This window comes from Pteropus alecto, unplaced genomic scaffold (genome assembly GCF_000325575.1).
Source record: "Pteropus alecto unplaced genomic scaffold, ASM32557v1 scaffold226, whole genome shotgun sequence".
In the NCBI taxonomy this organism is placed as follows: Eukaryota; Metazoa; Chordata; class Mammalia; order Chiroptera; family Pteropodidae; genus Pteropus; species Pteropus alecto.
In genome coordinates this window covers 6303298-6318253 of record NW_006440132.1, presented here as the reverse complement: position 1 = coordinate 6318253, position 14956 = coordinate 6303298, and the positions used below count along the sequence as shown (strand labels likewise).

At 48.3% G+C, this 14956-nt stretch overlaps 1 protein-coding gene across 7 annotated transcripts in view; it reads left to right on the top strand.

The window, feature by feature from the left end:
* The window catches only part of COL27A1 (collagen type XXVII alpha 1 chain), a 131031-nt gene extending 123324 nt beyond the window's left edge, over positions 1–7707 (top strand). For 4 of the 7 annotated variants that reach the window (XM_015593357.2, XM_015593358.2, XM_015593355.2 and 1 more), the window contains 5 exons: positions 607–672; positions 1550–1718; positions 2755–2864; positions 4697–4915; positions 5738–7707. In XM_015593357.2, coding sequence (XP_015448843.1) covers positions 607–672; positions 1550–1718; positions 2755–2864; positions 4697–4915; positions 5738–5884 — 711 coding nt within the window. In that variant the 3' untranslated portion in view covers positions 5885–7707. Of the gene's footprint in view, positions 1–606; positions 673–1549; positions 1719–2754; positions 2865–4696; positions 4916–5737 lie in introns of those variants that run through there. The other 3 variants (XM_025050465.1, XR_003047867.1, XR_003047868.1) reach the window with 3 other exon arrangements.
* The last annotated feature ends 7249 nt before the right edge of the window (positions 7708–14956 follow it).

Genomic DNA, 14956 nt, shown 5'->3' with positions numbered 1-14956 from the left:
ATTGTAGGATGTTTAGCAGCATCCCTGGCTTCTACCAACTACATTCCAGTAGCAGCCCCTCCTCCAGCTGTGACAGCCAAGAATGTCTCTAGATATTGCCAAATGTCCTCTAGGGGGCGACATTGCCCCTGGCTGAGTACTGGGGGAACAGGAGTTAGCCAGATGGAACATCGGAGGGAGGAAGAGTGTTCCAGGGATTGGGAGCAGCATGTGCAAAGTCTCCGTGGCTAGCTAGAGCATGGCGCTTAGGAATTTAGAAGGACAGTAGTGTGTCTGGTGCATAGAGCAGATGTGGGAGAGAGGAAAGAGGCAGCCCGAGACCACATCACTCAGGCCAGGTCCGGTAACCACGTTGAGGAGTTTGGACTTAATCCTGAGGGCAATGGAGAGCTATCAAAGTACCTGGAGGAAGGGAGTGGAAGGGCCGGCTCTGACTCTGTTTGCAAGGGCGGGTGGGGAGGAAGGATGGAGTTCCACAGAGGGCATGGTGACTTGGCCACGTTTTTGCTGGGGAAGGCAGGTGGGAGAGCTTGTGCTCAGACCCTGGCACTCCTGCTTGTTGGGTCTGGGGGGCCAAGATACACACCCTGTCTGTTCCCTGCACAGCAACAAGATGACCTTGGGGCAGCTTTCCAGACATGGATGGACACTAATGGAGCATTGAGAGCAGAGGTACCGCCAGAGCCCTGCCCACACGGTTTGCCTGCCCCGGGGAAATAGTAATGGCTCACGTGTGGTCAGTGCCCTCCACGTGGCCTGCGCTGAGTATTTCATAGCCTTTGTTGGCATCTCGCAACCATATATGCGGGAGGGTTGTTGCTAAGGCTCAAAGTGAATGGTGACAAGTCCAGAGTCACAAAGCCAGTCCTTGAGCCCCTTTGCTTTCCTCCAAAGCCCTCTCTGGGTGTCAGAGTTCTTGCTGGCCTGAGTCAGGAAGAGATGCTCACCTGGCCTCAGCCCACAGCACCTTCCCGAAGTTCAGTCCCACTGTCTACCAGGAGCAGGAAGCTCATGGTCGTCCCCTAGGGCTCTGCTAAACCCCTGGCCTGTGGTCAACTCAGCTCCAAGACCCCAGGCTGAGAAAGCCCTCAGGCGTCCTCTAGTCGAGCCCCTGTCGGGAGCGCCCGTTGCTGCCTTCTTCCCAAGATAGGAAACTTCGCCTGTCCCAGCTCAGACCTCCTGTAGACACTTCTGCTTGGTCCCTGAGCTGGATGCCAGGGAAAGCTGATGCCCCGTCGGCCCTCTCCCCAACCCCTTCTGGAAGGATGAGGGACCATTCCTTGGTGTCCTGCACACCTTGTCTGCCTCGCTCACGGAGGCCTGCCCGTCCCGCCCAGAGACCAGGTTCACCCCTTACTCCGCTCAGGTCTCTAGACCCCATTCCTCTGTCCATCTTTGTCCCCCAGTTTCTTTGTCTGTTAAGTGGAAGAATGCCCAACCCCGCCCCAGCCGTGCCCCTGGGGACTCAGAGATGTCTCTCAAGTATCAAGAACCTTGGGCTGGGCCAGAACCTCAAGGGGCCGATGGCCACCCTCTCTCCTCACGATAGGTTTACAGCCATCCAGACCGGCTGGTGCTGGACCAGGGAGGGGAGATCTTTAAAACCTTACACTACCTCAGCAGCCTCATCCAGAGCATTAAGATGCCCCTGGGCACCAAAGAGAACCCCGCCCGGGTCTGCCGGGACCTCATGGACTGTGAGCAGAAGATGGCTGATGGTACGAGGGCCTGCGGGGTCTGAAAAGAGGCCCTTCCTGTCCCCAGGGCAGGGCTGGCGGGGGGCTAGGGGGGTCCAGGAGGAGCTGGGGGAGATGGAGTGTTCGAGCCTTGGCTCATCCTGACCAAGTTTCTGTCCTTAGAGAGATAGGCACACGGGCCATCATTTATTCACTCCATGAACAGTCACTGATCCTCAATACGCCAAGGCTTGTGCTTCCTGGGCGGTGGGGATACAGTGAGAAACACCGAGGAGCAGTTTCATCCTTCCAGAGCCCACAGATACCAAGCTGGGGAAGGCCATTTCAGTGCAAGGAGACAAGAGCCTTGGCAGAAGAAGCATCCAGGGGCAAGGAGAGGATGGGGCTGGGGTGGCGGGTGTGCTCCGCACCTCATCCAACTCTCTTCTCTCGTGTGAGCCGATGTGGTACCATGGAAGGACCACAGCTTTGGGGACAGACAGGCCTGAGTTTGAATGTTAGCCCTGCCTCTGACCAGCTCTGTGAGCTGGGGCAAGCTGCCACACTGCCCTGAGCCCCTCTCCCTCCACTGCACGAGAGGCAGACTAGTGGCCAGGTGTCCCGCTCCTTCAGCTGTGGGGCCTTTGACTCCCTTGGAAGCCCAATGGGGAAACCAGATGCCTGCAGAGGGGCCTGGCTGATGGGCAGAAAAGCCCTGACTTCCGCCCATCCCTAGCCAGCCCCAGAAGGATCACTACCTCGGTGGAGAAATCATTCTAGATGACCCCTAAATCCCTTGGGCAAGTGGCTCATCCTCTCAGCCTCAGTTGTCCCCTCTGTAAAATGGACATTTCCCAATAGCAACAGGTCAAGTACTCAGCTATGTGCTGCTCTGGGGGCTCTATCAGCTGTGAGCTCTGCTTAGAGATCTGTGGTCACAGAATGCCTTTTCTGCTCCCCACTCCCTGACTTCATGCCCACCTGGGGCTCAGCAGGTCACAAGGTGCAGGGTCCACCTATAGAACCAAGTCTGGGCTCCTCCCCACATATATACACCACCATCCCATGCTTCCTGTAGGCACCTACTGGGTGGATCCAAACCTTGGCTGCTCGTCCGACACCATCGAAGTCTCCTGCAACTTCACGCATGGTGGACAGACGTGTCTCAAGCCCATCACGGCCTCCAAGGTACCCGTCTGCTCCTGTTCCCTACTGGCCGGCACTCTCCCCCCACCCTTCCCGGGGCCACAGCCCACCTTGGGAAAATCATCCCTTCCTTCTAAACTTCGGTTTCCTCACCTACAAGTTAGGGATGAATTGTTCTAAATCTGTGGTTTCCACCCACTTTTGACTTATATGATGCTAATGGTTCTTTCTTCAAATAGAACTTTCTGCCTACATACCTAAAACGGCATAGTTGGCCAAGCTGGCCTAGATTGGAGGACCATGAGCCATCAGCACAAAATAAGTCAGCGTGAGGCCCCCCTGAGACATGCTGCTGGAATTGTGTGTGCAAATATTAAACGAGTGTTCGCTGCCCACTTACCAGGTGCCTGTCTCTGGGCTAAGAATTTTAGGTGGCTCAGGGCTACTCAACAATGGGCCACTCTCCCAGCCAGGGAACCCCACAGTGCATTGTGGGTCTGCACTTGCAGCAAGTCCTGCACATGGGACGATGCATGCTGCAGGGGAGGCAGGGACCCAGAGCACCTTGCATCCCCTCCCATCGGTCCCCTAGGGAGGCTCCAGGGGGTGCCTTACGCTGACCATCTCACAGCCAGAGTTTAAGACTCTCTAGGCAAGCCAGCTGGTCAACAAGTCAAGTTCCTACCATGTGCCAGGCACTGAGCCAGGTGCTGGGACTTAATACAAAACACAGCAGCCTCGCAGCTGGCTCCATAGCCAGAGCTCACGATCCAGCAGGTCCTTCTCTGTCAGACTTGGGGGCCACATGGCAAACCCAGCTGGCGGAGGGGTGAGGCTGGAATTGGCACCTGGGTTGGCAGCATGACTGCCTGCCCGAGTCACCATCTGCTTTGGGAACAATGGACCATTGTTTTGTGCCAGTCTCAGTCTGTCAAGAACCAATATTGTGGTTGAACTGGCCCTTGAGGCTCTTATTAGGATTGCAAGATGCCTTTCCGGAAACTTTGGAAAAATAAAAGTCTATAATGTCCAGGACCTGGACATTATACAGCACAGCTGGGGTCCCACGGAGAGATCACAGGGAGAGTGTGCAGGGGCCTCAGGTTCTGCGGGCTCATGCTATTGGTGAATTTAAAACGTAAGAGAAGGAATTTAAAGCACAGGAAAAGACAAGTGGCCCAAATGGTCAGTTATGGAAAGCAACCAAGATCTCTAAAACAAAAGAGCCTCAGTGCGGGAGGTAATCTGGCTCTTTAGGCAGTCCTGTGGCTGGCAATGTGCTTATTAGAGATGGCTGTCTTTGAAGCGGATGAGGTCAAAGCTTAAGTCGGGTACTTGCATTACAAAAATAGAGAAAACCCAACTGTCAGAGATCATACTACAACCTTATGTCCTGTCCTGTTGTTCGTTGTCGGGCCTGCCATTCCCAGCAGCACCCCCACCCACCCCACAAGGATCTTGGGACTTTGAAAGGATGAGAAGGGCACTGCTCATTTCCTCTACACTCCTAGAGCCCCTCAATCTTGGGCAAGATCCTCTTCCTCTCTGGGCCCCTGGATCCCAGCTCAGTCCCAAAGACCCCACTCCTCTAAATGGAGCGGGGTATGGATCAGCTTGCTCCAGGACTCTCGCAGCTCTGGCAGTGGAGTCAAGCAGGCCTCAGTTCCTTCCCTCCCTCATCACTCCTTGGCTGTGGACCGGCTCATACTGACCTCAATTTCCTTGTCTTTTAAGTGAGCACATGTCTGGGAGCATGATTGGGAAATGCTTACCCAAAAGGGCTGATGCCTGTGCCCTCCAGTAAGAGATGAGGAATTCTAATAGCTGTGGGCAGCCAGGCCTGATGCTACCTCACTGCTGCATGTGCTCCACAGGTCGAGTTTGCTGTCAGCCGGGTCCAGATGAATTTTCTGCACCTGCTAAGCTCTGAGGTTACACAGCATATCACCATCCACTGCCTTAACATGACCGTGTGGCAGGAGGGCACCGGGCGGACCCCAGCCAAGCAGGCTGTACGCTTCCGGGCTTGGAATGGGCAGATCTTTGAAGCTGGGGGTCAGTTCAGGCCAGAAGTGTCCATGGATGGCTGCAAGGTAACTCTTGGAGCCCCTCACACACAGACAAGTAGAAAAAAGTGTTGTTATAAAATTGTATATAACAAATTTATACTATATTAGTATGATATATATAATTTTTATCATTGTGTAATAATTTTACTATAAGTTTTACAAAATTACTTTTATTCACTTTCCTCCCTGGGAACTTTCTGAGGGGAGATCTGGGCTGGTAAAATTCTATAGGCTGGTAGATAACGGTACTTATTTGCAAGACTACTAATAGAAGGCTATATTTCTCTCTACCCCCACCCTGGCCAGGCTAATTTCTTCTCTTAACATTTTGGTGATTTTTAAATGCCTAAAACAGGGTGGGTTGTTGTGGGGGGAGAGAGAGAGAGCGAGAAAGTTGTCCAAAAAAATCAGTTTCACAAAGTGAAACAAAACTGGTAATATACAATGTTAGTGAGGATGTGGAGAAACCAACACACTCACAGAAAGCTATTTTGAAAATATTAATTGGTAGAAGCTTTCTGGACAGTAGCCACATATATATGTCACCAATATATATCCAAAGTTTTAGAAATGTACCTTATCCTTTGATCTGACAAATCTACTTCTAGAATTTGTTCTAGGGAAATAATTACTGTGCACAACAGTTTAGTACAATGATGTTCATTACAGCATTACACATAGGAATACAAATGGTAGAGGCAATCTCAATGGACAAATACAGGTCGTTGCTATGGTGAAACACCATGTGGCCATTAAAAATGGTGAGGAAAGATGATGGGGAAATGCACGTGATATATGATGAGGACCATGATGGATATGTATGGCCCCTTTTCCTTCTACTCTCAGGTCCAGGATGGCCGCTGGCATCAGACACTCTTCACCTTCCGGACCCAAGACCCCCAGCAGCTGCCCATCATCAGCGTGGACAACCTCCCTCCTGCCTCATCAGGGAAGCAGTACCGCCTGGAAGTTGGACCTGCATGCTTCCTCTGACCTCTGACCTCCTGGCTCCTCTAGGCCTCGAGGGGGAGGGAAGAGGAGGAGGTTGAGGGCAAGGGAGGGTACTTAGGAGCAGGTGGGCCCAGAAGAGGCAGCTCACCTGCCCAAGGATCCTAGGGCAGGCCCTATTGTCTGCCCAGTAGAAGTGGCTAGAGAAGAGCAGGGAATGGGGTGTTCTTGGGGACAATTGATCCCAGCACAGCTCCAAAGACCTATCAAAGAGCCAGCTAGAGCAAGCTGGGCCTGCAACCCACCTGAGCCCCGTGGCCTGTCTCCCAGCGCTGCGGCCACCCCCCGCCCTCCCCAGCTTCCTGCCCAAAGAGCCCCACATTCCAGCCAGCTTGAGGGAAGGGGGCATCTCGTCAGCTGGTCCCTGCTAGGGAGCTTTGATGTGCAATATTAGAGAGGAGACATGAAAAAAGGCGAAAAGGAAGAAAGAAGTATATATATTTTATTTAAACAAACACAGAGAAGGTGCGTTACTATTTTTTTCACCTGGAAAAGAGGTGAGAGGGTGAGAAAGAGCAGCCGGGGGTGGGAAGCAATGGAGATTCTTGGGGCGGGGGGCGCCCACGTTTGCTACCTCCCACTGTGAAATCGCTGGTGCTCACAATTGTCTCATAGTGTATGTGATTTTTTTTTTAAAGAAAAAAAAAAAACAAACCCTATTTAAGATTCTGAAGGTGCTACCATTTTTGCCATAGATTTTGAAGAAGCGTTTTGATGTGGGCTATCCTCCACATTTTTCTCTCTCCTCCAAATGACAAAGTTTGGGAAATTTAAAAAATTTTCTTAGCATCACCCTTGGGCTCTATCAGGTAATCTACTAAGGAGGTTGGGGGGAGAAAAAAGAGGGGCAGGAAGTAAAGCAAAAAAGAAAAACAAAAACAAAAAACCTACCGGAAACAGAAGTAGACAATTTTACCTTTTCACTTAAGGACTTTTAAATGTTTGTCCTCTTAAGAGCAGGGGAAGGCCTGAGCTTGAAGGATTTTGACTTGGCCTTTCATGGTCTTGGAGGGGAGTTACGCTTATCTTGGAGGGTGTGATCTAGACTGGAGAGTCCTGAGAGAAGCCTTGACCTTGAAGAAACCAGTTATAAGAGTGGCAATGGGTCAGGGCTGGTCTTGAAGGTAAATATAGAACCATCTCATGAAGCCTCATGCCATCCACTCAGGTCCTCCCTTCTTGGAGCTTGCCCTTTCAAGATGCAGTCATCACTTTTGCTTTTTTAATTGTCATTAAGTTCTGTAGAAACACAGTGTCATTACCTCCCAGTGTAAATGTGGGCTGAGGAGAAAGATTATTACAGGAATCTCGCAGTTCGGCATGATAGGGAATATTCAGTGTCACTTGAATTGTCCTATATCAGCGAACTAGTCAGCATCCAGGTTGGATTTTGAGGTTATGTTAACTATGGAGTTATTTTTATAGAAGGGGAGATTTTATGTGAAAGTCTATTTGTCTTCCCCCCACCCCCACCCCTAAAGTTGTGTTTCTTTGGGAATTGGATTTGATTTTCATTATTTAATACCTCACTCTGGCCTACCCTCCCCACCGGACACTTCCTGCACCCCTCGCCCTCCGGCCCCAGCCCACGGAAGGGCGTTTTTTTGTAGCAGCTCGGGCCTCATCTCAGCGCTCGGTTTCCCCATGCTGCCGGTCTCAACCTGGTTTCTGTCTTGTTCTTGGATTTTTCTGCTGTCCTCATTTATGTCTCTGTCCATATGTCAGTGTGTTAAAACCCCAGTGGGTTCTATCTCCTTTTCCCTTCTGGGTTTTAAATAAATATTTAAAACTGAGGCAATGGAATGACACACCTGTGGCCGCGTGCTTCTTTGAAAAGCCTGGAAGGAGGTTTCTGGCAGGGCTGGAGGGTCAGAGGAAGATGCTCGGGGATGCCTTGCTTCTGCTGCTTCCCTTATAGGTGGTGGGGGTTGGGCGGGCAGGGAGAGCGATAAGGCCCCTTAGTTGGGGGCGGCGGCTGGTGCCGAAAGTGAGGGAGTCCGGGTCCCGTAGTGTCTTGGTTTCTTGGGGCTGCTGTAACAGTACCACAAACCTAGTTGCTTAAACCAACAGGAACGCGTTCTCTCCCAGTTCTGGAGGCTAGAAGTTTGAAATGAAAATATCAGCAGGGCCACAGTCTCTCTGATTCCTCTAAAGGAGGTTCCTTACCTTGTCCAGCTTCTGGGGGCCCTAGGCATTCCTTGGCTTGCAGGTCAGCACCTCAAACTCTCTTTCCGGAGTAACATGACATTCTCCCTATGTGTCTCTGTATCCCTGTCTTTGTATAAAGACAGCAGTCAGATCGGATGAAGGCCCACCCTAACGATTTCATCTTAACTTGATTACATCCACAAAGACCCCATTTCCAAGTAAGGCCACATTCACAGACACACCCTTCCGGAAGCTACAGTTCAACCCATAACATACAGGGAGGAGGTATATTGAGGCTAATGTGAGCAATTCTTTTTTTTTTTTTTTTTTTCAGTGTGGTCAAATTATACATAACATAAAACTTACCGTTAATGATATTTAGTACATTCTTGATGTTGTGCAGAATGTTTTCATCATCGCAAAAGGAAACTCCAAACCCATGAAGCCGTCACACTCCATCCAAGCCCCTGGAAAGCCACTAAGCTGCTTTCTGTCCATGGCTCTGCGTACTGTACATATTTCATATAAAAGGAATCATACAATATATGACCCTTTGGGGCTGAACTTTTATTCAGCACCATGTTTTCAAGGTTCATCCTTGTAGCATGTAGCGGTACTTCGTTCCTTTTTATGACGATAATATTCCTCTATATGGATAGACCACATTTTGTTTATTTTTTCATCCAGGGATGGGAGGCCAAAGCAGTACCTGTCTTGGAAGAAGTGAGTGAGGATCTAAGAGATAGAGTTAGCCAGATTTAGGATACCCGGATAAATTTGAATTTCAGATAAACAGGGAATATGTTTTTAGTATAAGTATGTCCTCTTCAGTATTTGGGACATACTCATACCTGCCGGACCCCATCTCTCCTGACATTTGGTGCAGTTTTCTTTGGTCTTCCTTCTCAGGGACCTTAGTTGAATCAGAACTTTTCTGCCCTTAGATCTAAGAGAAAGAACAAATCACAAGCCATTGAATTCATACCTGGGATTTTATGTTTTGAAAACTAGCTGTAAATTTCTAGGTCCTCGGTTTACACTCAGCTGCGTCTTCTTCCCCCCGCCCCGCCCCCCATGCTGCACCTACCCAGATGGTGAGCACCAGGAGCTGCTGCCTCTGTGGCTCCAAGAGTCCCATCCACAAAGCCCAGGAGCCATAGTCTGGAGAAGCTTGGAGATTCTCAAGCCCCAGGTACACCCTCCCACTTTACATAAAAGGCCACCGAAGCCAAGGAAGCACCTGAGGTCACCTGGTGAGGCCAAGACGAAGCTGTGATTCAAACCCAAGTCTGTTGATGGCGCTGTCATGTACATTAGACCAGCTGTTCTCAGTGTGGCCCCTGGGACTGGCAGAACCAGCAGCCCCCAGGGGCTGGTTAGGAATGCATATTTTTGGCCCCTTTCCAAAGATATTGAACCACAAACCGTGAGAGTGGGGCCCTCCCTGTTTTAATAGCCTCCCTAAAGATTCAAGTACCTGCGCAAGTCCCAAATATCACAGGCCAGCGCTATTTCCTAACTGGAAAATAAGCTTGGAAATGAGATAGGATGTTCTTTTCCTTTTTTTGACAATCAGAAATGCAATGGAGACAGTCTGAGCCATCTGCTTAGGTCTGTCACCTCCAAAGAGCTTGCCCAGCTCTCACCAATGCCTCTTGTTTGCAGGTGGGAAAGTTCAGTCACTTTAACTGTCTGTTTTCTCCATCAAAAGCTCTGTGAGGGCAGGGGATATGCCTTGTTTCCTGCTATAGCCTCAGAACATAGCATGTTGAAGGCACTCAAACTTGCTAAACTATTGCTAGCAGGAACTCATCTTCATTTCCTCTGCGTCTGTTTATCAGCAGCACCTTGCTCATTTTGAGCCTTGTGTGAGCACTGGAGCCACAGAGACTGGCAGTGTGTCTGAGGGGCTGTGAGTCTAGTGGAAGCAGCTGGAGGGGTTGGAACATGTGTGGTTAAGGGTTAGGAAAATAGAGAGCAGCAAGCCAAGTTGGGGGAGCAGAGGGAGCAAACAGAATGAATAGCTGATGCAATCTCAGCAGGGGAGGGGAGCATAGTCAGGAGGCGGCACTCTGTATTACTCAGGGTCTCCAGAGAAACAAAACCAATAAGGGGTGTGTGTGTGTGTGTGTGTGTGTGTGTGAAGATATCTATTCCAGGGAATTGGCTCACATGATTATGATGGCTAGCAAGTCCCAAGATCTACAGAGAGTACACAAGACCCAGGAGAGCTGCTGGTATAGTTCTAGTCCCAAGGCTGACAGGCTTGAGACCCAGGAAGAACTGATGTTTCAGTTCATGTCCAAAGGCAGGAAAAGACATGTCCATCTCAAGCAGTCAGGCAGAAGGGATTCTCCCTTACTGAGGCTTTTAATTCTATTCAGGCCTTCAACAGATTAGATGAGAACCACCCACCCTTGGGAGAGCAATCTGCTTGGCTCAGTTTACCCATTCAAATGTTAATCTCATCCAAAACACCCTCACGGACACACCAGAATGTTTAACCAAATATCTGGGTACCCCTGGCCCAGCCAAGCTGACGCATAAAGTTAATCATGACAAATGATTATGAGCTGAGAGAGAATGCATAGAATTTAGCCAGATGGGGAAGGGCATTGTGGGGAGAAGGAATACCTGTCAAGGCCTGGAAGCAGAGGTGGCACTGCATATTTGGCAAATACTAAGTAGTTCAAATGGTGCTACAGGGTAGGGTATAGGGAGGCCTGGGATACTGGGCCGGGACTAGGACAAGCCACAACCTTGCACAGGAGAGCAGGGTTTGGGTTGGCCAAGTTGAGTTTAGGTTGTAATGGGGAGCTGGAGCAGAGCTGTCTAAGAGGCAGCTGGCTGAGCTGGGAGGACAGAAAAGAGGTCTGAGCCACCATTAGAGCTCCAGAGCCATAAGCAGCATCTGTGTGGCTCTGAAGACATGGGAGCAGAAGAGAGAGTCAGAAAGAAGGGCCCAAGGGAAAAGAGAAGAGAGTTATGTTAAAACTGTGACATTTGCAACTCTCAGCTGGTCCGTATTCTAGGAGGGCCTCTATGACCTGGCCAGTGAGGCTATTGCAGCTGGGACAGTTCATTCCCAGCAGGAGCAGGTAGGAAGTCGTGGGCAGAAGGCAGTTCTCCCTGGGCTAGCAGCACCTGCAGTTCCCGATCTCCTGTTACACAACCAAGTGTCAAGAAACAGCCCAGGTGGACTGCCCAGGCCCGACCAACTCCAAGGGAAAGCCTGGGCCACATGTTTGCTCTGTCCACAATGAATCAAGCCCCATGCACGTACATCTCGCAATTACCAGCAGCCTGGTGCTGGGAAAGTGAGGGAGGAACAGGCAGGAAGCGGGGAGGTGGGCAGGCGATTCCAGCCTCAGATTCCTAACGGGGGCATGGCCTTGGGCAGGTCATTCATCTCTGGGCCTCTGCAAAATAGGGATGATGTGCCCATCCTTGTTTGCCAACCACGGACAGGGAAAGTGTTCGACAGCTAACAGTAAGGTGAACCACATGAAATTAAATGATACTCAACTGCTTTTTGACCTATAAAATCCAGTTTCATATGGTTCAACCCAATAACAGTACCATTCAAAATAATCGTGGCTACAATTTCTTGCACACTGACCATGAACCAGGAGCCGTGTGGATGTGATATGTTTTCAGCCCACGCATAACCCTCTGAGATCTGTGTTATTACCTTGGCTCTTCAGATGAGAGGGAGCCAAAGTCCAGAGAGGTCACATGAGTTACCCAAAACCACAAAACAGGATTTGAACTTAAGTAAATCTTCTTTTTGAGTATTTGCTCAGCCAAAAACCAAGTTCCTAATTAGAACAGTTTGCTCTGCCAATGTATTCTTCGTTGCTCCTCAGGCAGAAGACCACAAATTAGTCATCAGACTCAGAACTCAGCCCTGGCCTTGAGGAGGAAGCATGGATAAAGTGGCTTTCTCAGCAAATGAATCCTTTCAAATGGGTGCCTTTCCCTGGTTATCTAAGCTTTACCTCTTCGCCATATCACCTTACTTCTCTGAGCCATCAGTCTCCTCATCCATCTAATGGGGAAAATGTCTATTTTCTTACACCTGCTATAGACTTTGCATTTTGATGCCTTTGGAAATGAGATGTAACCTGCAATCACTGAAGCAGTTATGGAATGCGGGCATATATCTCTCCTCCCCACCCCAGCTTATTAAACTGATGGTGATGGTTATTTTAATAAGCGGACCCTTAGGAGCAAGTTTGTTCCATTTAACGAGCATTTTACAAATGTGAACTGATTTAGTCCTCATAACAACCCAGTAAAGTGGGTACTATTATCATCCCCATTTTACAGGTAGAAAAATTGAGGCACAGAAAAGTTAAGTAACTTGTGCCAGGTCACACAGCTAGCAAGCGATTGAGCCGTGACAACACTTCACCACCATGCTACACTGCCCTGATGGCTTTTCTGTCTCTTTCTTGCCAAACCCCTCTTGATGTTTTGCCAGGGCCAGGTGGAAGGGCAGGCTAAGGAGGGCTGCCTAGAACCTCAGTCCATAGAGATATTAAAGCATCTGTGACATTTAAGACGATGGAGAAAATTATACTGTTTCAGGGCGAGTGCTGGTTTTACTTGAAGGAACTGTTTGGATACCATCTTGGGAGAAGAATGAGGCCCCCAAAGGGAGTGACGGGAGTGAGGATGGCGAAGACCATTCACTCCTTCCCAGGAGAGGCAGTCTATTTACTCACAGTAAGGTAAAAATCCTACTCACAGTACTCTGGCCACCAGATGTGTGGATTTCCTACCACACCAAGCAAATCTCTGACTCTCCAGACATTAACGGGATTTCCTGCCATTCGACTCACTTCTGACACTAACCGGAATTAACATTAGATACACAGGTTAAGGGCTCAGTCCTACAAGACTGTCTCCACTTCAGACACCAATCACAAGTCCAGGTTGTCCCCTGTGCTTCTGACTGGCATTCTGTAAATCAGAGCTTCCCACGACTCTCTCTTCGAGTTTGGCAATTTGTAAGAAAAGGCCACAGAACTCAGAAAAATGGTTTAGTTACTAGATTACCAGTTTATTATAAGAGGATACAACTCAGAAACAGGACATGCATAGAGCAAGTTTTGTGGAAGGGGCACAGAGCTTCCGCACCTTTTCTGAATGAGCCACCTACCCAGCACCTACCTCCATGTGTTCCTCAACCTGGAAGTTCTCCAATCCCAGTCATTTAGGATTTTTATGAAAGCTTCCTTATGCAGGCACGATGGACTGAATCATTGGCCATTTGTTAGTGACCAACTCAATCTCCAGCCCCAGTTCCCTCCCCAGAGGTCGGAGGGGTCTGGGCTGAAAGTTCCAACCCTCTAAAGCATCTAATCACAAGGTTGGTTCCCCTGGTAACCAGCCTCCATCTGGAGCCTATTCAGGAGCCCCCAGACACTGCCATCTCATTAGCACACAAAAAAAGACACTTATCACTTTGAAAGTTCCAAGAGTTTTAGGAGCCAGGAAATGGAAGTAAAGACTAAATCTATATTTCTTACTATATCACACTCACTGTCTGTATCACACTCACTGTCTGTGTTTTGCTTCTGGTGACATGCAAGTTAGGTCATTGCTAAATTGCTCTGGAGAAAAGAAGGACCAAACCTTGCTCTTTGCTTGATTCTCCCTGTTCACCCTTCTCCCATGCAGGCTGCCATTAGCATTTCTGCATCTGGACAAATGGAGGCCCACAGACTACTGGTTTAAATACTTAAACATTATAAATTAGAAGTATTTAAATAAAGCCGACTTTAAAATTTTAAGTTTTAGAAGTTTAATTAATGGGTTAAATCTCATTCCAAATTTTTGAAAAACTAAAATCTATTCATAATGCGAAGGTTCAGCATAACGTTTTTGAGATTCATTCATGTTGGTACACGTAGCAGCGAAGAGGAATTTCCCACTTAAATGGCCAACATTTCTAATGAGTCCTTTGCTCTGCTTCTGTAAACATGCTTGCTGCATAGGCCAAAGATCCTTTCCCTTTAAGACGTATCGCTTTAGTGCTTGTATTGCTTTAGTTTGAAAAGATGTATTGCCTTAGTGCCTGTTTGAAAAATCCCTTGCTCTCTGTAACTGCCCGTAGCCCATAGCAATTTCAGGGGTCTGTAAATCAGCCCGTGCCAGCTGTAACAACCGGGCGTAAAAGCGAAATTGCCCCTAAGCTCACTGCCCAGATGTTCAGAGCACTAGCTCTTCTGGGACCGCCAGCGTTAATAAAACTGACTTCTCTTTCTCTCTGGGTTCCTGCTTGGATTTGCGCTGATCTGATTTTTGGAGCTTTTGGGATTTTTTCGTAACATCAGTAATTCATTCCTTTTACTTGTTAAGTATTTCATTGTATGAAAATGCTACAAACTCTTTTTCCATTTTCCTGTTGACTGACCCTTGACTCGTTTTCAGTTTTTGGCTACCTTGAATAATGCTAAAGTCTTACACGTGACATATTCTTTTCTTTCTCTTAAATGGTATAGTAATTTTAGGAAGCAATTTGGTTCCTCCTGGATACCTATCGTCAGAGGAAAAGTCACAATATAAAATGTTATAGACAACTATATCTCGATAAAACTAGAAAAATAAAACAAAATGCTATAGATATACAAAAGAAGACATGAAAAAAGAAATTATAATCTAAGAAATGAATAAATGAAAGGTTATGTAGCCTTTAAAATTGCAACTACCAACTATACTGAAAGAAGAAAAAATATTCAAAATGTATGACATGAACAAGAATACAAAATTATGAGTATACCATAATACTTTTGGGGAATATTTAGTTATGTGAATAAAGATTTGATACCATCATGTAGACATGCAAATGAGCAGTAGAATCATTCATTCCACAGTATTTCCAGGATTGGACTTTACTGCTGA